The 26,703-nt window shown below is 37.3% G+C and overlaps 1 protein-coding gene across 1 annotated transcript in view; it reads left to right on the forward strand.

Moving 5' to 3' along the window:
* Positions 1-26,703, forward strand: part of RSF1 (remodeling and spacing factor 1) — a 63,190-nt gene that overhangs the window by 13,349 nt on the left and 23,138 nt on the right. The window contains exons 2-9 of the mRNA XM_026097955.2: positions 9,213-9,304; positions 13,361-13,453; positions 14,126-14,331; positions 16,288-16,442; positions 19,557-21,283; positions 22,989-23,186; positions 23,968-24,072; positions 25,748-25,827. Coding sequence (XP_025953740.2) covers positions 9,213-9,304; positions 13,361-13,453; positions 14,126-14,331; positions 16,288-16,442; positions 19,557-21,283; positions 22,989-23,186; positions 23,968-24,072; positions 25,748-25,827 — 2,656 coding nt within the window. The remainder of the gene's footprint in view (positions 1-9,212; positions 9,305-13,360; positions 13,454-14,125; positions 14,332-16,287; positions 16,443-19,556; positions 21,284-22,988; positions 23,187-23,967; positions 24,073-25,747; positions 25,828-26,703) is intronic.

Genomic DNA, 26,703 nt, shown 5'->3' on the forward strand with positions numbered 1-26,703 from the left:
GCAATAGCTCCAAAGTTATAACCGTTTTTTGCAATTAAAGAATTACATTAACTGGAGTAGATATTTTAGCAGTGTTAACAGGTCAAAACAGGAGTCTGCTATAGAAGTTTTTACTTCAGAGCCACATATTTCAAGGCATGAAACTTCTGTGAGTTCTCACTTTGTATTGCTGTTCAAATATCAGTTCACATAATGGTGCAAGTAGTTTGCTTTTTAAGAAAGTCAATCAAAAACTACACAAAGATTTTCTTATTTACTAATAGCACATAGTCAATAAATCGTCTTGGATAGTTTTGTTTCTTAAATTTCTGTTCTCACTTGCTCCCTGGATTTCTTAAGCAATGGAGAAAAAGTTGCTACTCTTTGTAAAGCCATTTAAAAAAAGCCTCAAATTCTGTGTTAATGGGATTAATTTGTGAAATTTTAGGATTGTGGTCATGAATTTGTCTGTAGAATTACTTTCCAATTGCATGACTGCCTCCTTTCACAGAAGTATTCATAAACTGCTACAGATGTTGCTTTTATGACTAATTTGCCTGAATCTCTGAAATACTATACATCTTTTTTCTGAATCTCTAGTAGTTCTTAATATTTTAAAGTTTATACTTGAACTGCCATTATCCATGCTGATAAGTTAATGAACTGACATAACCTTAGAGCAGAACAAACATGCCATTACTTCCAGCTGACAGTCAAATATGTTCTGAATTGTAGAATGACTTGCGTTGCCTTCATCTTCAAAGTTTGCTTACGTGGATCTTCTTAATAATAATAATAATCTCGTATCATAATAGACATAAAGCCACTGATTGTAAAGTATTTGATGCTTACTCAGTAGTACTTGATTTTTCTGTATGAGTAAGTTACTATTGAATCTTTTGCAAAATATAAAATGTAAATCTTTATAGCATGGGTATTTTTTTGTACTTCTTTTTAGGGAACAGTAATGGACTAACTGATTTTAAAACTAAAAATAATTTTTGTATTGGAAGTCTGGAGGACTAGCTTTTCAAGAAAATCTGGGTGCAGTAGTTGACAGTTGCATAGAAATTGCCAAGAAACAATTCACCTGTTAATATTGTTCTATAAAGTTATTATATAAATGGAAGATAAAATTAGGTAAGTTTTAGAGAAGTGTTTTTTATTCAGCCTGCTCTGAATTTCCTAATATCATCTATTTATTCAAATCAGAGAGAAGTGGGATAAAATGATTTTGTAGTGTAATCAACATCCGTCGTCTTCCATTAATGACAGATAAAGCTGCCAGTCAGTACCTAAGACCTCTTACAAAATTGACACCAGAATGGTATTTCTAATAACTAAACAGAGTAAGAAAAAAATGCCTTTATATTTGTCCTTGTTTCAAGTAATGAACTATAAAAGAGCTCACATCCAACTTACCGTCTAATAGAACACATTAAGGGAAGCTTCTTATATTTGTTGCATGAATAAAGAGGGCTCTAAGCCTTTTTAACTACTGATTTATGCAATTCTGTGTTCATATGTTGAATCTTGATTTCCCTTTATTTCACTGCACTGAGGATACTATAATTTAGTTTAATAAAATAAGATACATACGCTTTCTCTCAAAGTTAAACGTTGCCATGCTTGGAGAATTGTTTTTTGTCTGCCAGAGATGTTTGTGCACTGATAAATTTTAAGAATTAAGGCCAGATTTACAATTGTAGTTCTGTGTCTAAAGTGGGACATAGGAGTTTAGGTGACTGCATTTAAGCATGAGACACACACCACCCAGTACCTGGTAACGCTCCTGCACCCCAAGACCTAATATACGTTGGTTTTCGTCACAAAAACTTGCAAGACGCTCTGCAACAGGATTAATCTCACCAAATGTATTGAGTGCGGTTCATCTGACCGATTTTAGATGTCTACTTTAGTATGAGCAGGCTCTTCCCTAGAAGTGCTTGTTTCTCTCCATGGGCTGTAGATGGATTATAGAGAACAAGCTCAGAAGCTAATACTAACATTTGTTCAGATGAATCCTACTGCTATGCTGCTCCCCTTTCCTAGATTTTAATGGCAAAACATCTAAGAAATTTGGGATCTAGGAGGAGGGACTAAAAACTCAGGCTCCTTCTCTAGGGGAAAGTCACATTCTCTTTTCTTGTCCTCTCTCTGCCCCCCTGAACCTCGCATTTCTTTCTGTGCAGTAGCATAGCTTCATGAAGCGTAATTCCTTCTCTGCCTAGCTGTTTGCCTTGAAGCTGGGTCACCCTCATAGGAGAGGGAGGTGTAATTTTGAACTTCCCAAGACTGAAGGAGGGCACTGAATTCAGTTTTACCACATCTCGAATAATTGTGCAACTACTTAGATCAAACAGTAAACGTTGCCATCTCAACTTCTTTCTCCTACGTCCTTCTTGACAAATGTGAGTGAGTCTTCCACTACTTTACAGGCCAGCAGGTGCCTTAGTCCAGAAGGAGGTCTGGGATGTAAATTCTCATTTTACTTAGCTAGCCTTAGTTTGCTAATTTTAGACTTGAGCAAAAAGGTAGCATGAGCAGCTCTTACATAGCTAGTTTGCATGGACATGGTCTTCTTCTCACCACTATCACAGTTGCTGCTTAGCTGGGAACTACAATGACGTAATTCAGTTCTAAACAGGGACATGAGGATTTTGTGTCATAGGCGAATAGTTTTGGATTATTACTGTTATGTTGGAGACTGAAATGCCTCAACAAGCAAGAGAATCCTGGAGTTGTCTAGAATGAAAAATACCTGTGCTGCCCTGTCGTCTCTTTTATAGGCTGTGGTCCCAGTAGTTTCAGTGAGTCAAGTGGTTGCGTGTACATGAAGTATCAGCAAGTCAAGTGGTCTTGACTTTAAATAGCTGAAATGCGTCATATGGTTACTGAAAGTGACCTAAGGGTGAACAATGGCAATTTGTTACAATTTTTAATAATTACTTTTGGTACCTGCCTTTCAGTGCAATGTACTTGTTTGCACGTTGTTGCCACGGACCTATTTTTCTCACTGGCCATTCATATATCTACAGTTTGTGGACTTGTGCCCACTTTGTATTCAGTACATTTTTTGAAATTGTAGACTGGGCTTTTATTTGCTATCTTTCCTCTCCTGGGTTATTTCCAATTTCTAAAATAGATCATATGCTATTTTTTTCCTACATTGTTCTCAGTGTCATTTTTCTTTTTCTCCAGTTTGTTCCTTGAACGGTACAACATGCTTTCCTTCCTAAATCTTAAATTTATTTATATATCAGTCTTGCTTTTTCTTATCATTTCTACTGAAGCTTTAATATATGAGCTTAAAAAGTTGCTAGGAACTTAATAGCCAGAGAATGAAGCAAAGGGGACTTGTGAAAAATCAGACCATCTTTTAGCTGCTAAAGGGCTACTGAAAGACAGCTGAACTTCTGTGTAGGGATTTTGTTTAGACTGGTATGGTCTCTGGTGGTAGTTCCAGCTATGATTTGGTGAATGCTGAGTCTTTTTCTGGAGCTCCAGCTTACAGAGTTATGCTGATGACAACACATATGGATTTCTTGCTATCAGCTTTAGGTATGGTGAGAACGTGATTGACAGTAGTGTGGGCATCAGCGGACACAAACATCATCAGAAGGTTGATTTGTGGGCAGTGGGAGAAGACAGAGTAAAAATAGATGGGAAGGAAGTGTGCTTAATAACAAATTAGACAAGTGGGTCATAGATTGTAAATATTTGAAGAAATCTCATAGCTAAACATAGAGTTGAGTTTTAAGGCTACATACTGGCTGCAGCTAGGACTGATGGAGTGAAGTCAGATGCAACTCTGATAGCAAGATCTCGTAGGCTGGTGATTAATTCTGTTAATAACAGAATTAGGGGGAAAAGGTAGAACTTTTCAATCCCAGTTCAAAGCACTACTCACCTGGGTTGCAATTTGTCTGCAAGTGGCAGTGAAAGAGGTGCTGTCCTGGGGTCTCAGCACGTGAATGGAAGGGGGAGTCAACAGGATGAAAATATAAGTCTTTATTGAATAATAATGTTAGAATGGAAAGTGTTCTGAATAGTCTAGGCAAGTTGAGTGTTTTGTAATAGGTATTTGCAAAGATAAAAGATATAAAGGTGCCTAAATATTTATATGAAAATGATCCAGCCACAGAACATCAAGATTTCAAAGGACTCTGCTAGGATAACAATGCCATTTAAATGCGAGCGTGGTTTGCTTTTTATGCCTGCCAAGATCTTTCTAGGAACAGGATTTAAAAATGTAACTTGGTGACTTGTTCTTTCTGTTTGGTTCTTCAGTTTAATCACAGCTCGTCTGATTGCTCTTTTATGTTCACTTGGGAAGCAGAGTCGTTACATTTTTTTTTTCCCCATTTCCTGCACAGTCTTTTTTTTATGGCCATATGACTTGGGGGTAGGATGATAACAAAGTGACTCAGCTAGATGATGTGATATTTAAATTGTTCTTTGAAACAGGAACTGCTGCTTTTTTTGTGTTTGGAAATGATGTTGCATGTATATGGGTGGGTTTTTTAGCACTTCAGGTATTTTTCAGAAGTTCACTATAAATTCTTGTCTGGTTCATACTGGAGGTTTGGTGTCTAACGTACCCTCCAGTTATAGGGAATTTATCTATCTATCTATCTATCTATCTCATCTCAATTATAGGGATCCCCCATTTTCCTCCTCCCAAAAGTTGAGGTGATAAATGAGTGATGTAGTTCCTAGAGAGGAATATTTATGTTGGCATAAACCAGTGCCACCACTGAAAGCGGTTCTGTCCCCTTCCTCTTTCCAAATGTTCCACTTGACTTTTAATGAGCTAAATCAGCAGCTGATCTTTGGTTAAAATTAATCTAGAAAGAAGGCTTTTGCTGTCTCAACCTGTTCTTAGGACTACAGACAGGAGTCTGAGGGAGTTTATTAATGATCCCAATGATTTCAGCTCTCTGCCTGTGTAGCGTGGTTTTTTTGGACAGCGAAGTCACGGTATGAAGATGTAATTTTCATCAAGGGAGAAGGACAAAAAGGGCAACTGGTTAACAAAAATATTTGCTCTGTATATCTTAATGAGTCGCTTTGTTTTTCGCTTGCCAAAACAAGTTAGCGTGGAAAAAGGTTTTACTAGTGAAACTGGGAAGACCTGTTTGTGCTCATGAAGCATGAAAGCTGCCAGCAGTCTTTGCATCCCAGAATGTTGCTTCTCATTCCCTTCCCCCTAGTTGCCACAATGCCAGGGGTTTAGTGTGTTTTTCCCTTCCTCCTTGGAGGGGGGGAAAGGCGATACAGTCTTTGCACTCCTCTTCCAATCCCAGATGCTCTGTGTACGCCGTGATTCTGATCATCCCCTCCACGTCCAGTGCTCCCGATCTTCTCTGAAACTGCTCCATGACAACAAACTCCCCCCGTCTTCCCTCCAGACCTTTGTGCATCATCTGCATTTTCTGTTTTCCTCCTCTATTTCTTTAGGTTCTGTTTAGGAGTGTGCTCAGCTACAAGTGTGTTAAGTTTTGCTGGGAAGATAAGTAGAGATGAAATTGTGGTTATATGGGAACATGTTAATGGGTACCTGCAACCAGGTCTTTGATCCACAGTTGTGCAGGTGGTTGAAGTTACAGCTTTTCTAACCAGAAGATGGGGTTTCCATATGTTCCTACTTTTTCTCTTCCATTCCAATTTTCTATCCTTCTCAAAGCTATTAGAAATGTGCCACTGATGTATGGAATATTCCCTGAAATGCCAGAGTAGATACAATACAGTAGTCAAAGCATTTGCCCTCCAGGGATACGCAGGGCAACAAAATTGGCCAAACTCCACCAAAAGCCCCATAACTATATGTGCAGTGACTCCTCTGTGACTCATGGCTTCTTCCTATGGATATTCTATATTTCTTGAATACCTAGCAATAGCACCATGGTTTAATTATTCCTTAAAACAGGGATTTCTTCTTCTAAAATAACTGTTTTCCCATTCTTATTAGCCCTGTGCACAGAGCCCAGGGTTTTCAGTGCCCCTTAAGTGTATTCTGTTGAGCTGTGTCCCATGATTTTAGAGAGCTACTATAAGGCTTTGTTTTCTCTTGAAAGTAATATGAAAGTTTTGAGATGTCATTCAGATTAGTTGTTTGGTATATGTTTTGTCACACTCTTTTGGCCAAAGCCTTGCGAAGAATGGCTATTATCACAAAATCACAGAATCGCTGGGGTTGGAAGGGACCTCTCAAGTTCACCTGGTTCAACCCCCCTGCTTAAGCAGGGTCCACTAGAGCAGGTTGCCTGGGACCACGTCCAGTGCAATATTATGTAAGCAAGACTATTTTTTGTTCCTTCCATCATGCAAAACTTAAGAATAAGCAAAATTATTATATTATTAGTTTATTGTATGAGCCTCTGAAATGTGTGTTGCAGATCCCACTTGAATAGTGCAGAGGAGATGATATTTTATTGTTGTAATTAAAAAAAAATACTGATTGTGTCTTATGCTATGTAAGTAGGGTTATAGAAACGTTGCAAAAATGATCCTTATTGGTTTCTCTCTTCAACAAACTTTTGTCAAGAATTCTCTCTACATTGTAGACAAAAGTAAGTTAATTAAAAGTTGTCTCAATAGTGCATTGAATTTGGATTACTGAAATGTAGCTTAGTTTACTAGTGCACTTCCACTCCTTGCCAGATGAATGTTTGAGGAAAGGATGGGTTTCCCACCACTCTTTAGCCTTCCTACCATCTCCTCCCTAAGCTGATATTTTTCTGTAAGTCAGGTGTATACTGTTTTGTGTGATGCATACATTATTTACAGTTATTTTGGCTCAAAATTTATTGTCTCAGTTTCACAGGCTTCTGTTCCTGCTCTTATTTAGGCACCCTAGTTGGTCAGCCTGCACTTCACGCACTCTGTATCTTCTGCCTGCAAAGTGGTCTTTGGTTTTCTTTTCTGTAACAACTCCCATCTCATTCCCTAGAACAACGAAGATGGTCTGCAATCCAGTGTCGTGCAATTCCTTGAAGCACTTTGTAGAGAAATGACAAGCTAGCCTAGATACCTGGTCATTAATAGTTATGGTACATGAAAAACATCTTGAGAAGGTAGTAAATAAATGGAGAGGGGTTTTGAAGTATTTTGTGAAGCTTCTTTGTAAAAGTCACTGCATCAGTACATCTTCAAGCTGCTAGAACTGCAAGACCTGAAATGTTGGAATTGACCCAAAAAAAGAGAGGAGGGGGGAGATTTCAGTAGGTACTAATAGAAATCAGGCTAAATGTTGACCAAGGATGTGCAAAGTTGACTTTCCAGTTCTTGGATTGTTAACGTTCTCCATCTCTTCCAAGATTAACGCTCTGACAAGGATTTTTCAGAGCGACTGTGAATTTGATTCTTCTAAACAAATCATCCATGCTTCTTTAAAATAGAATTCCTGTGAATATGCACCCATACAAAATGTGATCTGATTAAAAAAAAAACGCAGAACAAAAGCTTTGATCCATTAAGTTTCTGAATACTCTGGCTCGGTTCCACATAACACAAACACAAGCTGAAGTTTAATTGTGAATTGACTTTAATGGAATTGTTCATGTGTGTAAAGTGCTTTGTGCTTAATTTCATTCGTTGCAAGTGCTCAGCACCTAGCAGGATTAAGACTTGTGGTCTTGTTCCTTTTAAGATACCTGGTGATTTAAATTTGTGACATGCGCTAACTTTGAAGAATACCAAGGAGGAGATGTCTTAGGTTTCTTCAATATGCAAAAAGAATGGTAAAGAATAAAAATAGGGAAAAAAGGCAAACAGACAGGATGATTTTGAGTTGCTTGAGAATTATCTACATTTAAAGTAGATCTGTTTTGGGGTACCAGGCTGGTACTTCGTGTGTTTAACACAGGACTGTGTTTGTGTATTAGATTGCTGGCCGCAAAACAGCAGTGATAATCTGCTTATGAAACAAAACTAATGTTTTCTTCACCAAACAGATTTTAAAAACACATTATGTTCACGTGAATATAAGGGCATTTGACTGAAAGACACCTCTCAAGTTAGGTGAAATCAAATTAAATATTCAAAAAAAAAAAAAAAAAAGAAAGAGAAAAGAAAATCACACCAAAACTCAAATCTTGTATAGAGCAGAAGAAATAGTATCTCTGTAATGACTAATTTAGAAAAAAGTTTTTTGGTGTCCCAGCTGTTTATCATATGTGAAGTAATACTACCAGAACAGCAAAAAAAAAAATCATAAAATTTTTGGTTCTTTGATTTTATTTAAGTGTTTGCACATAGAGTAATGAAAATGCTTTGAAAATAAAATTTTGTACAAACAGTACATAAATAAAAATATTTTTTTAAAAAATTCATTTCTTTGAGTTTTCCACAACAAATTACAAGTGTGAAGGATTTAACTGAGCTACGGAGAAAATAATGCAGAAGGCTCACTTCGCTGGGCTCGGGTGGCTGCAGTAATAATTTCCAGTTACATGTTTTAAAAGTCGGAATGCTCCACCGCGTACAGATTTGATGTTGCACAGGTTTGCCACTTGGTGGTGCCAGATTGATTTATAAATCACAGATGTGAGATAAGATGAGATGAAGTTGTAACTGAGGGGCGTGTAATAAGCTGCAAATATAATTTGGCTGGAAAACATCAACTCCGTGGTGTGCTGATGCGGTTGCACTCAGCGGGAGTTTGAGCCTCCCTCGCTCGCCCTTCAAATCTGTCCCTCCATTATAAAGGAGAAAAAAAATGGATAAAATTGTATTCAGGAGGACAAAGTTTCTAGAACATTGCACTCATAGTATGCATGCAGCCAAAAATAGCTTGGATTTGGAGATATTCCAGGCATGGTACACAGGATGCCTTTTGGATTTTCAGAGACAGCTGAAGGTGTGCTGCTCTCACTAAACTAAGTGTTTTTTCTATAGGGGTCTAAGTGACATCGTTCCTGTGCAGTTGTTATTTTCATGCTGCTGGGATTTTTATGTATTTATTACTGAGGTGTACTTGCTTGAATTTAAGGGAGGGTACAGGATGGGCAAGGTTGTAAATCTAAACTAGAAGACCCATGTAACTAATCTGATTTTCCTTTGCTTCTAGTTATGGAATTGTTCTTGTGCTGATATTAAGTTGTTATATTTTATTAAAATTTCTCTATTTGTTACAGCATTTCAAAGTTACCGGTCTTTAGCATTGGAGTGTGTTTACAATGGTCTTTATAACTTCTTTTTTCTTTTTTTCTCTCTCCCTCTCAATACTGCAGTTCCAAAAGAATTGGTGGAGCTTCACTTGAAACTGATGAGAAAGATTGGGAAGTCTGTCACAGCAGACAGATGGGAAAAATATTTGATCAAGGTACAATACATATTATTCTGCAATGCTGGAATCTGGTTGTGATGAGCTGTTGTGTCAGCAATGCCTGGTATGAACTGTAGCGAGCCTTGGGCTGTGTTGTGGCCAGCGTTGATGTGCATGCCCAGACTTTGGTTGCATAAGAGCCCGGCTTAACTTTTAGTCTACCTAGCCTTGTACAAAAATCTCTGGAAGCAGGCAGTATCTTCTGCATGTAAAAGAGCATGTACCTTCATTCTCAGTAGTAACATACTTTGGGGGGGACTTAAAGCTTTAAACATAAAAGCAGATTTGTTAGCTCGCTAACAAGCTAAATTGAGCGGAGAGATTTACATAGTAACTGTGCATTTGTGTATCGATTGTTTGAATATGATTTGGTTAGTATTCCTACAGGGACTAACCATACAGGAATTCTCTTCTGGTGTGTTAATGATAAATGAAAGTATTGCAGTGATTTATATTGGCATGCTCAGAACTGTACAACTAAGATGAATATGCAATTACTTAAAATGTAAAAATGCAGCATCCCATTGCTTTACTGGCAGAGATAATTTTATATTGGTATTTTGATTCTGACTGGTTATTGAATTGTGCTAAATTCCTTAATATACCCCAAAGCCTTTGCAGCAAGATGAGAAATCCCAACTCTGGCTAGTGAACTTAGATACCCTGTTGAAGCAGATGTGTGATAAGCAGAAAGCAGAGGGAGGAAACAAGTTCATGAGGGAGCAGTCTGGAAAATCTTCCTTCGGCAGGCATTGAAAGGACAGGAAAATGATAAGGAAACCCTCCCACCCACCCCCATTAAGACTAAATAAGCAGTAATAAATTCTACTTCATTTACCAGCCTCCAAAGCTACCTGGAAACTTATTCTAGCCAGTAGTTCAAAGGAATCTTTGAGAACAAAGGAGTCTGAATATAATTAATTAGAGAGGTATGCTAATGTTGTCCCCATTTCAGAGGGATCTAAGTTGTTTAGAAAAACAACAAAGAGTATTGGGAAATGCCACAAAACACAGGGAGAACTGAGAAGTTGTGGAACCTTTGAGAGTATTCTTAATAGATGTCGGTAGTATTATTGGACATACTCTGAAAGGCAGCGTTGACCTGTTTTTCCTCTATTGGAAACCACTGGTGCATTGCTGTTGCTAAAGTTTGAGTGACACATTCTAGATGTGACCATTTTCTTTTCCTATTTGGGAGAGGAAATGTTTTTTAACAGGAGGACATTCAAACATATACACTCCTAAAAGTGTATATATACACACACATGCACATAAATATATATGTCTTGCTAATATGTTTTGTTACATGCCAGCTTTCTGAACCTTATGTTTTATCTGACTGCCATGCTTATAAAGGGCAGGCATAAAATGCTGTCGCTAAGCTGTGGCTGGTATTTTGGCAGATTAATATATTTTGTGATAGGAAGCTAGCATGGCGGTTGAGTTCTTTCCTTTCCCTGTTCTCCTGATGAACTGTTGGAGCTGGTTCAGTAGCGTATGCACCAGCCTTTTGGGGAAGGAGATGGCTTATAGGGCTCTGGAACCTGACTTTCCTCCTCTGTGCAGAGTCCACGTGGTCAAGTATGACTGCGATTAAAAAAAAAAAAAAAAAAAACCCCAAAACCAAAAAACCCAATGGTTTGTTCTGTAAATGTGAACTAAAAGGAACTGTCCAGCTTAGCCATTCTTGAGAAACATGTAGTTGAATTCATTCAGGCTGCACCATCTCCTGACAAAATGCTTCACTTGACTTTTGTCAATCGTATTTTGCATTTTTGTACAGATAAGACTTCTCTGCACTGGTCCAGCTGGATCCTTCACCTCTGAAGGGGGCACTTTCTGAGCACGCTGTCTTTTCTGCCCCGACTGTTAGAATTAAGGTGTCCGTAGTCCCACCCGAGCAGACTCCTCTGCTGTGTCTTTCACCTTCCTGTTTTCCTTGTTTACAGGGAACATTTGGAGCGTGATAATAGCATCTGATGCCATCATAGCTGCTTTAGAAATATTTTAGAGAGATACGGATGATATCTTTTTACAGGGTGGGAAGGTACTGACCACTCTTGAGTGTGCAGAAACCAGCTGTTCCTTCAAGCAGCAGGTTTTCGAGTGGTTTAAAATGTCCCTTCTGTGAGGGTAGAGACTAACCTTGATTCAGGCTCTGCTGAAATAAGATCTTTATTTTAGGGCTGTGACAATAGTTGTCAGGAAAAAGCATAATCATCTGGTTTTTAGTTGTCAAAATGTAGTCATTTCAGTTTGAGCAGATGTTTCAACAGCTCTTATGTCTCTGAGTTGTTGCTTTGACAATCATACGTTTCCAGAGCGTATGCAACTTCTCATTATTGCTTTCATACTTAATAAGTAATGAGCAGTGAATGGCACAGGCCCTTACCAAGGGTTTTGATATACAGTTTCCCAGGGATAATGTTTGTAATGTTGAAAGTGAGGAAGGAGAGAAAGCAGAATAACCTGGTTTTGTTAGTGATGAACAGGTGTCTCCCTTACTGTGAGTTTTGGCTTTGTGTCGGAGAAGTCTACCTACTCCCTAGGTAGTAGTTTAAAGTATGATTTCTGGTGGGGCTGAGCCAACCCAATTGCAGGCTGAGGCCAAAAAGTGTGGTCCAGAGTTTCCCTTTTGTGTGCAGTCCTGAACCTTTACCTTGTCCTAGCAGTGATGCTCATCTGACCCCAGAGTGAGCCAGTGTAGGGACAAAAGCCAGCAGAAACACTAACTTCCCAAAGGAAAAAGAAATAGTTTTCTCATATTTTAGCTCCCTTAACTAGCTTACCCTTGGGTCACTTAAAAGCTGGTGTCAGTACAAGGGGCAGCATAGCGATGGTGAGAGAGCAGAGATGGGGCCACCTCTTGGATGTAGCCCACAGAGTTTTATGATACAAATCAGCTGATCTGAACTTCTGGTAGGTGAAATATAGGGTTATTTCTCGTGCTGTTTCCAGGGAAATCTGCTTTTAGATGTGATTTACAGGCTTAGAGACTATCTTTTATTTAACAGGAGCCCAGTAGTGGGGAGGCTGCATTGCTATGATTCACTGAGTACATTCAGCAGGATTTGGGTTCCTTGCAGACTGAAATGCAGCAGTACCTTGCGTGCTAATTTGGACAGTTGTGAATTAACAGTGGCAATTCAAAATACTCTCAACTCGAGATGTATTTGTGACTAACTTTTGCCTCCTTTTAGTGGATATTTCCACTAGAATAGCCTCACCCTTTGGAGAGCCCACTAGTGTGTCTTGACTTGATAAGCAGCCGTTGTGTTTTTGCTTATGACTGTTCATGAGAGTTGTCTTAAGCATGTCGGACTTGTGCAGGGAGGAGAGGAAATTATTTCTACACTGTTATTTATTGGAGTTCTCACTGATTCTGTCTGTTCTCTATTGATGCTCTTTTTGCTTTCTGTTTTATTTTTTTTCCCCCACATTGGTGGCGGTTTATTTATTTACTTCTAGTAAACTTAAGTTGGCTATTCTCACAATATTTTAAAATATTTATCAAATGTCTGGGGACCAAGATGTTTAGCATTTTCTGAAGAATAGTAATTTACAGCGTGGAGTGACTGAGTTCCATTTATTTGCAGTGTGGTTGTAGGGCTTAGAGGCCCCAAGAAAGCCTGGCAGCTTATATGATAAGTGCTGCAAAGACATGTAGTAAGAAATCATGTCTGCTCAAGGGTATTTGTATTCTAAATAGACCACTCAGAAACAGAAAAATGGAAGATTTTACACAGGAAGAGAAGAACAGAAGTTGGTCTCATAACTCCCCAGTTCAGGGTTGTGCTACCTCATTTAAGAGGTCTAGAGAAGGTGGTGGTGATCAGGGCCTTGATGATACTCTTCCATGTGTCAGTGGAGATTTGCCAGCGCTCACTGACCTTTCCTGGTTTTACTTTTTATTTTTGTATGAGGCTTTTGGACTTGCAATACTCTAAGAGATCATGTAAAATCATTATTGCAGTAAGCTTCTATTAATATATAAACCTTTAAAGTTATTTTTATCCACTAACCCTAGTTCTCTTAATATTTTGTTTGTGACAGATATGCCAAGAATTCAACAGCACATGGGCTTGGGAGATGGAAAAAAAAGGATACCTAGAAATGAGTGTTGAATGCAAATTGGGAATTCTGAAGGTATACTTTCATCAAATAGTTTTTAAATGACTTTTTCTCCCTCACTTAAATATCTTGCAGATTAGCTTTCTCATTCACTTAAAAATCTTGCAGATTTAGCTTGATTGAACCCATAGCCGGGTACACTAAATGTGGAGTTGATCTTGTAACAGGCATGATATTCATTCTAGCAGGATAGGCCCAAAGTGAATATAAGACTTCATACAAAATTATCTTTGTCGTTATTATTTTATGTCAGTAGCTATTTGTCTGTGGAGCACACTTATTAAAATGTTTATTAGCTTGCAATTAAATGTGCTCATCTGAAGTCCAGAGGCAAAGATGGGACTTTATCTTTCTGATTCTTGAGAAACCTGGCAGGGTTGGTTTCAACTTAATATGTATTCTATATGTATTTTATTGTAGAATGAGATCACTTGTGTTATGTAAAAATAAGTAATAATAATAATAATAAAGCCTTTCTAAACTGGCCAGTAATAAAAATCTAAAGGTTATCTCTGATTTAAAAACAACATAACCTGAAAATAAGAGTAGCCGTAGTGAACTTGCAGATCCCTAAAGAGAGGTTTAAAAAGAAGTTTCAAGTTACACTAAAAAGGAAATGAGCTGATGTTATTAATTCTGTTTAGACTTTGATGTTTTGACAGTCTTCCAACTTTCTGATTTTTTCAGTATCTCTGTGAATGTCAGTTTGATGACAATCTAAAGTTTAAGAATATTATTAATGAGGAGGATGCTGATGCAATGCGTCTTCAGCCCATTGGTCGAGACAAGGATGGCCTAATGTATTGGTATCAGCTGGATCAAGAGCATAATGTCAGGATGTACATAGAAGAACAGGATGATCAGGATGGATCCACCTGGAAGTGCATTGTTAGGTATTCCTTTTTTTCTTAGTTTGTAGTTTTTATTTGTTTTAAGATGACTATTCATGACTGGCGTTCGGAAGCTTATTTAAGTCAGTCTTCGTTTTTCACAGAGTAGGATTCCTGATGATGTTGTCTTCTGTGTTCAGGTGTATGTGTTAGTGAAAGAACATGGATGGTTTTAATTACGGGAATAAATAGCTCACTGACTTGTGGGTAATAGCCAGTGTATAATTTGTTTTCTGCTCTGTCAAGCTACAATGTGTATATGGAAAGATTATCAACAGAAGAATCTCTTGAGGACAGTTGGTCCATGTTACTTGACAATCATCAGTGGACAGTTTGTTCTTATGAGAATTACATTGCAGTTTTAACCTCATGAAACTGCAAAATTGTTTACAGTCCATGTAGGCAGGTACTAAAAACCTGCCAGAATAGAAATCAGCTCATAGATTCCTGAACATGGGGTGCATGATGTTGATGCAGACTGACATAGGTACGTGACAGTGCCCTTGTGTCTCAGTTGCCTGCTGCAGTTTGGTCCGATAGTCTTTCAATGATATTTTAGCCTCAGAGTTATGTTCTTTGTCATTCTTGCTCTGCATATCTTGTTTTTCACTTTACTATCTATGCAAAGTATATATGGAATCTTTCTTAATGGAAAATAATCAGTTTGAAATCTGTTTCACATCTACCAGATGATCCATTTTTGGTTTATCTCTATTTAAAATTAGTTCCAAGTGCATTTTAAACTGGACTCATCAGTATCAACTCTGAATAAAAAGTAAATAGAGATGTAGAAATGGATCTAGAAAAAAGTCAGATAATGTCTCTATTTTTTTAGTTTCTCTGTTTGTAAATTTTAGTTTTTGTCTGCAGCTTATTTATATATCTATAACTTTAATAACCAGGGATGTCATACAAAGTGGCTGAAACCACTATCAGTGGGTTAAAAAATGATAAGCATTACCACTGGGGAAATTTAGACAGCTGTTGTGGGTGAATAAAGTAAATGCATCTAACCAAGTCAACCAAGAGCTGAACTGTGTATCTTGTCTCACTCGTGTTACAGATGCCAGAGTGCAATGCCAAAAGTAGAGGGGATCGGGCTTCTGCTGAGAAAGTTCTGATGCTCTGCGTTCACAGCAGAAAAACACAGTAACGGATTCTAAAACTTGATGTGGTTTTAAAACCACGAGAATCTGCATGTCGGAGTAGTTACACTTCCAGGCTCCCATTTTCTGTGGACTTGGACAAAACACCTTGCTGAATATTGACTTTTGAAAAAGAGTAACATGAGAGCCTTATTCTACTAGTCTGTTAAGAAAATAATGAATCTGTTAATCAGATCTCAAATAGTGCATTAAGGCTCTGTTTTTTCTAATTAGATGTTCAGTTTAAATAAGCAGTTCAGTGTACTGAGACTCATGTATAGAGAGGCATGAGCTTTTTCTCACTATCATAACTCAAGTAGCTGGATTTTTCTAGACATCTTTGTATTGTTTACTAAATACGTTTAGGATGGCTATGTCTAAAGGTATTTGATTTAATTACTTTTGAAAATTTCACTTAAATGATAGCATTGCCCTTTTGGTGCATGGGCAATAAACTACAAGGTCTTCCATTGAGAGAAACATGAAACAGCAAGGTAAAACCAGTGAGGACTGGTAACAGAGTAACAAATAAAAGAATAATAAACAGTAGCAGCTTGGATCCTGACCAACAGGACTTGAGAGTTAGCATGGTTAAGGTCCCTCAGAAAGGTAATTTTATTTTAGTAAGGATATATTGGAAAGTAGTACAAATTGCAGCCACTTTGATAGGACAGGCATTTCACTACTCTTGTAGGCATGGTTTTTAGGGCAGCATCCATTTAAGCAGATGGTGTTTGTTTATTTCTAATGAATCCCTTTGGGGTGAGTGAGTAAGTGGCTTATCAGACAATATGTTTTTTCTTCTGTCATCCAGAAACCGAAATGAGCTCGCTGAGACCCTTGAGCTCTTGAAAGCACAAATAGATCCTGCCCTGCTGAAAAACAACAATCAGCAGGAGAATTCATCGCGTGAAAGCCCAAGCATTGAAGACGAAGATACCAAAAAGGGTGAAGAAGCATCTCCACAAGGTTTTCTAGCTTCTTTTTTTCAAATTTTAAATGTTGTTCTGTGGCAGTGTCAGAATTCTCGGCTTCCTAAAAGTGACTGTGTTAGAATAGGACTTTTTTTTAAGTACATGTTTCTGTTCAAAGTAAATCAAGTAAATGTTGAATACTTTGAAATGCTAAATAGCTAATATTAATGAACTTTTTAGTGCATATTTAGGCTCAATAGTTTATTTATAAAAAGAGACTTGTGTGTATAAATTGTTTTCTTAGTAATTTTATTTTTGCTGTACATCTTGTATAATACTGTAAATACTTGCTATTGTACATTTTCTGTGGCACATTGAACTGTTGCCCAATTGTTGCCCTGTTCTAGCAATATTAAAATTTCAAAACCAAAAAAAATCTGTTTGTGCAATGCCATGATTGATATCAGTACAGTATTGGGTGTGTTGTTTATTTTTGTTTTTTGAGTTTGAATGAAAAAATATAGGTTGTTCCCTCAGATGTTTCACAATCAATACGATTTTTTAAGAAGACATGAGCTTAAGTTAAGACAATTTAAAATATTTTAGACATGAGGTGGATCTTAGCTGCCTCCACTTTATTGTTCTTCACAGCAAAGAACCTTTTTTCCTTCCTTATTATCATGTCATTGCACATATTTGATATCCTGTTAGTTTGTGCATTTGTTTTACTAAATATCAGTTAGCCTGAAATAGTTCATGTTAAAGAATCTGCTTTTTCTTGTTAGGTTAGGAAAAGCTAAAAGCTTGTTACCCTTAGTAATTTTACTCCAGATACTACCCAGTACTAACATTTTGTTGAAACACAAAAAGACTTTTCTCAGTCAAAAACAAGATTTAAGGTTTCCAGTGTGTTAGTTTGAGTTTCTTCAGATCTGTTTAAGTTAATTGGATATATGGATTTAGGCAGAGCCTGTCTTGGTTCTGAGTCTTAGAGGAAGACTTGCTGTTTTACTCTTAACAGCAAACAGTGTAGAACAGAATAAATGAATAAAGCATTTAGCTAAATAACTTGAGTTGTTGTGGAAGCGCTGAAAGACTAACTGTAGAAATTACAGTAAATGGCAACAAACATCAGTAGCATCATCTGTCAGTCCAAGACATTTACAGTATCTGATACTGTAAACAGGTGACAACATAGTCTGCATGGTTGCAGATACCGCAGAGTCAATTCTAAGTAGTGATCTTACCTTTGTCTCACTAAAAATTGGTCAGGACAGCTTAATGAATCACCTAGTTTAGATCTTCACTTCAAATACTGTTTTACTTGAATTGGTTCAAGAGGAGCCATTTGAAAACATTTTAATGACTGTCTCCTGCGTGATAAGTCCCCAAATCCTACAGCACGCTCAGCCATCAAGCCATGACTTGAGTCACTACTTACATTAGGCTGTGTATTGATGCAAAACTCAGTCCTAGACGCTAGTCCAATGTGCATAGTAAATAATTTCTGTGCAGCGATTGAAATGCAATCATTGTATTTACAGAGCACTGTTTAGACCATTTGAGTTGAGAAGCTTTAGTATTTTTTCCTCCTAGTCCAAGGATTGTGCTCAGAAATTCTGGGAAAATGAAGGTCTTCAAAGGTGCTGTGAAAACATACTGGAAGAACTGACATCCATTTGCTTTGGCCCCTTCCAAAATAGCATTAAATTAGTCCATAAAAAATAATGTAAACTAAACCAATGCTTAGGTTTTTTTACTAGCCTGCTTGACTCAAATAGTGTTACAACAACTTGTGCATCAACTGAGTGACTTCGTATACGTGAAACGCTTTATGAGCTGTTTAGGAAGTTTAAAAAGGTAGATCTTAGAACAACTGTTGCATTTTAGTGTAGAAGAATTCCAGAGTTTTGATGATCCTTGATGTTAGAGGTTTGGGTACAAGCTTTGTGTTTGAAAGTGTTCTAAAATGCATGAATTCTTCCTCACCACACTATCTTTCTTTTCCAGTATGCTTGTTTTCTTTAAATGTAATTAAATTAGCTGTCAGGTACTTTCCCCTCTATAATTTCTCACCACTTTGGGAAGCTCTTATCTTGGAAAAGAATTACAGTGGTGTGGAGGGCGAGGGGTTTCGTAGAGGAAAAAACCCATCCTTTTGTTTGGAGTTGTGGCACAGTTGTAACTTCTGCCAGATGCTTTTATGATATATGTAATGCTATTATATTTGGGGTTTTTTTGGTCATGAGTTTTATCTTTAGCTTACTCAAAAAAAGAGATTAAAAAAAAATCTGAGGATATTAAGAGGCTGCAGTAATGATAAATAATAGGCTGAGGTACATAGTAATAAATTTTTTTTTCCTGAGTGCTAGAACTGTACCTTAAGCCTTAATGATCTAAAATTGACTAAGCAAACTAGGCATCATCTAATACTTCAGATTCTGCAAGTTTTTCTGGTACATGCTGCTATTTACTATGCTTGTTTTTGAAACTGCAAATGAAGTGAATGTAGAATATTGTATATGATTTGCATTTTGATAGTACACAGGAGATGCAGCCGTTTCCCAGAAACGGAGAATCTGGGTGAATGTTGTCATAAAACATAATGTTGAATATATTCAGCTTTCTCTGAATTCCTAAAATAAAATAGTTAGATATTTCCTGAAATAACAATGTCAACAAAGAGGAGATTGATTCGTGTGTGGTATGTCACTTGAAGTACGTGGGATCTTATAACATATTCTGGCTAGTGAAATAATTCAGAAATTCAAGTGAGACTTCTTTTTTAAGTTGGTGTTTCATGCATTCTCTGCTTAGGTTTTACGTATCTGTTCCCTGAAAGTATTGTGATACAGCTGAAGATGTTGTTGAGGTGTCTGCATAAAAAATGATGAATCTGGAATTCTTCCGATAGCTGCTGTGAAATTTAGGTTTATCTCAGTATATAATTAAACTGATTTTGATTTATAGCTTAAAAATTGACAGCCTACCTGTCTAATAATGTCATTATACAGGCCTAACTCTTAATAATCCCATGGCAGAAGATTCATTTGGGGTGGGGGGAAAAGTTGATGAGTTCGGGGGGTTTTGATATACATTTGTCTAGATTGAGGATCTCTTATCCTTTAAGTACTCTGGTTGTTTCATAGCTGTGTTTCTCTGTCAACAGAAAATCAATTAAAAATTAAAGAAGAAAAAGAGGTGGTGGAGGAACAGTCAAAAGAATTGGAGAACCTTCCTCTTCCTGTGGTCAAAGATGACGAAAATATGGAAAACATGGTGAAAATTGAGAGAGTGGAAGAAAAAGAAATTATAAAATTGCCAGTAATAGTAAAATTAGAGAAACCTTCAGAATACAATGAGGAAAAGCAAACAGTCAAAGAAGAAAGTGACTCCTTTAAAGAAAATGTCAAACCTGTTAAAGTAGAGGTGAAAGAAAACAAAGTAGAACCAAAAGACTTAAAAGAAGTAAAAAGTTGTACTGACAAAATAGCAGTTCATGAGCCGGAGAGATTAGACTTTTGCGTTAATGTCAAAACTCCCCAAGAAATTGTGGAGAAATCTGTGGAAGAAAGTGAAAAACTTAAAAATGATCAGCAGGCAAAAATACCACTTAAAAAGCGAGAGATCAAGCTGACAGATGACTATGACAGCCCAGTAAAGGGTTCCCTATGCAAATGTGTAACTCCAACAAAGGATGTCTTGAAGGAAGAGGGGAAACCAGAAGAAGAAACTTTTAAGAGAGTCCCTACAATTACTGCTTTATGTCCTGATGGGAAAGTGCTAGTAAATGGAGAGGTTAGCAGTGAAAAAATAACCCCAAGTGTCATACAAAATAATAAATCAGAACACTCTCCTACCACAAAAGAAGACAGCAGCTCATTAAAGGAGAAAAATGGTAAAAGTGGGGAGAAGGTGTCAGACTCCTTAAACTCTGTTAGTAAAATTATGAAAGCATGTGAGGTAGAGAAAAATTCAGTAACTGTGGTCAAAGAGGTAGGGACTGTGGTCTCTGAGGTTTCTAATCAGAAAGTGCCTTTAAAAGAGGAATCTAGTCCTGTGGAAAAAGAGTCCCTCGACAACATAACTACTGAAATGGTAGTGGAAGAGTCTTCAAACTCTGAAGACTGTGCCAAAAAAACTGAAGAGAAACTAGCAGTGAAAATCAAAAAGGAGAGGCGATCGCCGCCCAATGAACATTTAGAAAAGTCCCCAAATGCATCTACTCCTAAGGAACTGCCCAAGCTTGCACTAGCTGATGAGGAGAGTTTGAAAAGTAAAGGTGAGTCTGAGGAGAAACCTGCTTCTCCAGAAGCTGCAGAGACACCCCCTTCATCTACTTCTCCTGTTACATTAGAGAGTTCCATTTTAGAAGAGGAGCACTCTGATACTAAAAGTATAATCCCTGAAGAAAGCAGAGTAGAAGAAAAATCAGACCCTGAAAAACAAGAGGAAGAGTCTGAGGTTGCTAAGACAGAACCAGATAGATTAGACGATGCCCATGCTTCTAATCTAGAGGACTCCTCGGAGAGTAAAAAGGAATCTCCAGTACCTAAAAGCAAATTTAAATATAAGCTAGTTTCTGAAGAAGAAAGTTGTGCAACAGATAATAAAGAAATAACTTCTGAAAGACAGAAAGAAGGAATTAAGTTAACAATTAGGATCTCCAGTAGGAAGAGAAAGGCAGAAACGCCACCGGAAGAGCTCGGTGTCGGTCGCACGTTAAGGCGATCTCCGAGAATATCTAAGCCTACTCCAAAAGTTGTGGAGACTCGGGATCAGAAACCAGACAAAAAGCGAGCTGAAGAGGAGGAGGAGAAACCTGCAGCAGCACAAAAACAAGAACGAAAAGATGATGCAAAAAAACAGGAGAAGGAGTCAAATTCTAAAGTTAAGGTAATACTGTTTTACTACCTGGGATTACAGATTAAGACAGTTTATCTGTAAGGAGAAAATATGCTTGCCTAAGAATATTGAGGATAATGTTCATGCGGTCAACTTTTTCAAGAAAGTAGCTTTTGCGATCCAATTTGTGGATTAGTCTAAAACCTCACCCTAAGAAAGTGCTAATATCTGTTGATTTACCAGTTTATAAAATCTTTCATTTAACTTAGTTTTAAGCTTACTTGACCAAATCAAACTGGTGTCTGGTTGGTCAGTCTGAGGAAGATAATATGCAAAAAGGACCCAGAAAACAGTGAAGAGTAATAAAGTTATCTTTGTGGTGGATTTTTGATGTAAATAGCTTTTCACATACATGGGATATATGTTTTACTTTGGATGAGGATGTCTTTTTTTTTTTTTTTTTTTTTTTTTCTTTCTTTTTTCTTTCTCCCCAATAAACTTTTGCTTATGGGGCACAGATCTTAAAAGTATTCCAGGTAAAAATAATACTGAGTTTATGAGATAAAGGAAATCAAATGTGTATGTGTATAGCATGCTTTTAAATCTGTGTAATTATAAACCCCTTTTATTCATCTGTCCTTCATATTGTTCTGAGTATGGAGCAGAAAGGAAAAACAGAATAAAGAGTTGGTATTTTTAAGTGTATGGAAGATGTTTGAAACAAGTCACTTCTGTCATTTCAGCAGGTTGGAAAAAAATCTTTAAGTCTTTAATTGGATATTTTATATTTGTTTTCTTTTACGAAACTGTGTTCTGAAAATGTGTTTGATATTATATTATGAAGCCTAAACTTAATTTAACACACTCAAGTAACTGAAGTGCATTTGCTGCTAAAGTTTAGTAAAAAGTCAAATCACTAAAGAGCTGGAAATTAATGTTAAGCACCTGAAACAAAAATGTACTGATTTGACAAACATTCCTTTGGTATGTGTCCTTCCTGCAGGAAAAATAGAACATTTTCTTCTTTTTATTTTTTTTCAGCTAGTTCAGGTCAATGGGCATTTCAGTCAAAGTTGTTTTTTTTAAAAAAAAAAGTGAGTTGAAAAAGCTAGAAAAGTTATTTTCCTTTTTCAATCTCTGCAGAAAAAAAATATTTATGAAAGAATGATGTCTATGAGAAACAGATCAATTAATTCCAGAAAAAGTTTCTCTTGTTTAGTATATTGTTTTAAATTTAAAATGTCCCAGATGCAGCAAGTAGTTTTAACTAATGCAAAGTATTTTTTGGAATTTTAATTGAATTCTGTTTTTCACACAAAATATATTTTAAGCAAACCACTAGTAAAATGTACCACCATCATCTAGTGAGTAAGAGATGTCATCTTCTGTTTTGTAAAACGAAAGGGTGGAAAATCCAAATAAATGCATGGTAAGACATATAATTGTTTAAATAAGATGGCTATAATATATCCCTTTGATTAGCAAAAAGAAATATCAGCTGAGTCAGTTTTAAGAAAAATAACTTAAAATTATAAATGTGAAAGAAGACCTGAACATAAGTTATTCACTTACAAGGTACACTGATTTAGTTTCAAAAAATTGTGCCCATTTTGCTGTGCTGTGTTGCTGTAAATTTGCAGCTGGGCTGATTGAAATGAATCACTTCACTATAGAGAAAGTTAGGTATTTTAAAGACTTGGGAGGATGCAATGTAAGGTTTTTCTGTGTTTTATCTTTGAAATGGCATGTCTCACAGAGAAGCAAAGTTCGGTGGACGGGTACTCGAACACGTGGCAGGTGGAAATACTCAAGTAATGAAGAAAGTGAGGAGTCAGAGAGTGAAAAAAACTCAGATGAGGAAGAGGAGGAAGAAGAGGAGGAGGAAGAAGAAGCTGCACCTGCCGATGATGATGAGCCATGCAAGAAGTGTGGCCTTCCCAATCACCCTGAGCTGGTAGGTTTGGGGGGAAAGCCTCTACTGACTGTTTTGGCAGTAAAGGGTGGAATAGAAGCATATCTGAAGGTACATCATTCTTTTAGGGGGTTGGAGTTTTGTGTGTAGGAGAATACCATTTAGGTTTTACATGATATTTATTACAAGGCCATAGTTAAACTTGTGTAGTAGAGGACTACATACTTCACTGGCTATTCACAAAGCTCATGTCCACTTTGTTACTCATTTTTAATGGAAAGGGGTATCTAGAGTTTTGCCCACGTGTGAATTTAGTAGTTTCCCAGTTCTGTATACGCCTAGGAGTCTGTAGGTTTATCTCTACAGTCCTGTCATTGAATAATCCAGACTGGGGAAGCTGCTAAAGAATGCTGTGGTTCCCTCCTGGCCCATATGGCCAGCTTTCCTTCATGGGGACATGAGTGCACAGGCAAAACCATTCGTATCACATTTTGTCCAGATGTGGTTTGGTTCAAGATGTAGAAAGCATTACCTAGTTCCACAGTATGGGCACAATCTAAGCAGTCCAGTACTGCTACGTGCCTAGGAACACATCATAAGAGGAAATCTGGAATTTATGTGTCAGTTTTCAACTTTAACTTCCCCATGAAAAATACCTCCCGGCTCCAGGAACATCTAGAGATGAGTGATACAGGATTTCTTGGTTTTGGCACAGTCCAGGGTATTTATTGAAGTGCTTCTGTGCTGGCTGGGAAACCAGTTCTGGAACTCATTACACGTAATACATGCCAAAAGATACTCATGTTTCATTTTGTTTCTGCAGATTTTGTTGTGCGACTCGTGTGACAGTGGATACCATACAGCCTGCCTTCGCCCCCCTTTGATGATAATCCCTGATGGAGAATGGTTCTGCCCACCTTGCCAGCATGTATGGTTCCTATTTGACTTCAGTTTTCTCCTTTTTAGCTTTGCTTGTGGTTATGGAGATTTGTTGGGAGATTAACAAGTTATTTCCTTCATTTATTTATTTTTTTCCCCTTGTTAAATAGTACTGCATGATGGATTGTAGGGATGCCGATCTTCCCCCTTGGCCTTTAGTAAAACTGAGTTTTATAAGGGAGTATTCCTTTTCCTTCCTTTCTACTCTAAGTGATAAATGGCTGCATGTTGCTGGTGTGTAGATGAAAATCTCCAGCACAACTTGCTTTCTTCCATCTTTTGTTAAATTACTTCAAGCAAGTTGTATTAAAAATATAATATCTTAATTTTTCCCTAAGGAGAAATCACATTGTCATCCTGGAGGGAGAAGCAGTAGGCAGTGAGGGATGGATCAGTGGCCAAAGCAAGCAGATGTTTTTGAAGTTTCAGTTGTTCTTCAGACATTTGCTCAAAACCTGGTTAGGGAAAGCTGCTGTTTCTGATGAATCTCGTGGTATAGTTAGACTCTGCTGAGAAAATCATTGTTATCCCTGTCAAATAATAGACAAATATGAGCACTTCTTTTAAGGTTAGAAGCTGCTGCAGGAAAAAAACAGGTAGTGTGTATGTCCAGTTTCATTTAAAATACATCTACTGAAATAGCAAGTTTTGCAATGTGGATGCTTGGAAGGATGAGTCAGAGTGTGTTTGATGCTGTTCTTGTTAAATTAATGGGGGAACCATGTAGGCACATTTTCAGAATAAACTGTCTGATCTCAAACCCCATCCTTGTTTTTAGAAACATTCTTTGCCAAAAGGGCTCCTACCCTGCAGAAAACTAGCCAGATGAGACATTGCACAATACAGCCATATCATGCTTCAATTTTTAGTTGTCTTCTGAGAAGCATTTTATTTAAGTAGTCATGGTCTTGAATGCTTAAGGATGTTTTCCATACATAATTTGGTATTGCAATTTACAGTTAGAGCATCTCTTTGCTTTAGTGCTACTTGTTATTTATCATACTAAAGATTACTAAATTTCTAAAAGTACGAAAAAAATCCTTGGGGATAGTATGAGGAGGGAGGCAGAAACACATAAAAAGGCAGGTGATTGGTGTGTAAAAAAGTGTTTTTACATATGGCCCCTTGAGTATTAATTGGTGTAATAAGATTTGAAGGAAAATGGTAGGAAAATGATGCTGAAGTGCCTTTCTGCTTTTTACTGTGGTGCACATGTGCCTTTTCATGTGCTTTTTAAAGGTTAAGGTAAGTGCCAAACACAAATGTCACTGTGTGTGTACACGCTTAACTTTGTGTATGTGTAGTATCTATGTCTGTGAAATCCCCAGGTTTCTCTGAGGGTAATTTGTAAATGTAATGAAAATTTGGTACTAATTTAGAAGTACGTTTATTCTAAACATCTTTAATGTTTGCTTTAGGCACATTGCTTCCTACAGTAGATGCTAGTTACTGGGAAGATATATTTCTATAGCAGTTCATGCACACTTTTTAGGAAGACAGTCTTTGTTGTAAGCCATACTACTAAAAGAGGCTCCTCCAGTGTAACAAGGGATTCATTTTCCAGACATTAGTGTGATAAGTATAAAAATAGTGAATAAAGTGCCTGAATATTAAATGAAAATAGTTGGTTATGAGAGAAACTAATATTTTGTTTATTCCCTTAGAAATTGCTCTGTGAGAAACTAGAAGAACAATTACAAGATCTGGATGTTGTCTTAAAAAAGAAGGAGCGTGCAGAACGCAGGTACTACTGCTTGGCTGTGTTTGCAGGGGTGGCAACACCTGAACAAGCGTTAAAAGAACTGAGGACTGGGGAGGAAAGTATCGGTGAGACTGGGAATTGGTAAAAACGGCTTCGATTTCCCACTTATTAGAGAGGTTACTGTTGGTGCGATGATGGTGGAGCTTACAAGAGAGGAGAAAGAGTCCAGTAATTGCAAAAGATAAGGAAATGCATTTGTATTAAGCTTTTGTCATGGAGCCTGAACACAATTTTGGCTTTCCTGTACCTGTAATTAAATGGTTTTCAGCACTGGTTCAGCTGCGTGCATTAGCAATGCTCTGTCAGATGTGTGTAAACTTCCTACAGTAAGCACGCTGTAAGTCCTGACTTTGTTGCAAAGGTTGACTAGATTAATAAGGTTTATAAATCTTGTTGCTTTAGATTCTGTTAAACTTTGTCTGCTTTACAAGATTACGCAATTGCAGTAGTGCAGTGGGTCAGCTGAACTGCAGCTTGCAAAGAAATTGTGTGTCCTCTCTTGCCATTATCAAGGGCTCAATGTAAACCAGTCTGGTGTGTTTACAGACAACTTTCTTATCATTTGGAACTCCTTTCTGCAGTTTTCAGACCTGAAAACGAGGGTCATGAAACACAGTCTGCTTGATTTGCAGCTTTTAGGATGTGTATTGAGTTCTTTGCAAAATATAACATCTATGTGCGTTATTAAGCTTTTCATGATTGTATCTTAAAGGCAAAATTCAGAACGCGATACCAGGTGAAACCATTTTAGAAAAAGCAGTTGAGAATACAGCAGGTGTATGTTTATAGCACATGCAGTAATATCGGTGAAGGAATGATGGAATATTGTGATTCTGAAGCGAAGCACAAGCCACATCT

This window comes from Dromaius novaehollandiae, chromosome 1, assembly GCF_036370855.1.
Source record: "Dromaius novaehollandiae isolate bDroNov1 chromosome 1, bDroNov1.hap1, whole genome shotgun sequence".
In the NCBI taxonomy this organism is placed as follows: Eukaryota; Metazoa; Chordata; class Aves; order Casuariiformes; family Dromaiidae; genus Dromaius; species Dromaius novaehollandiae.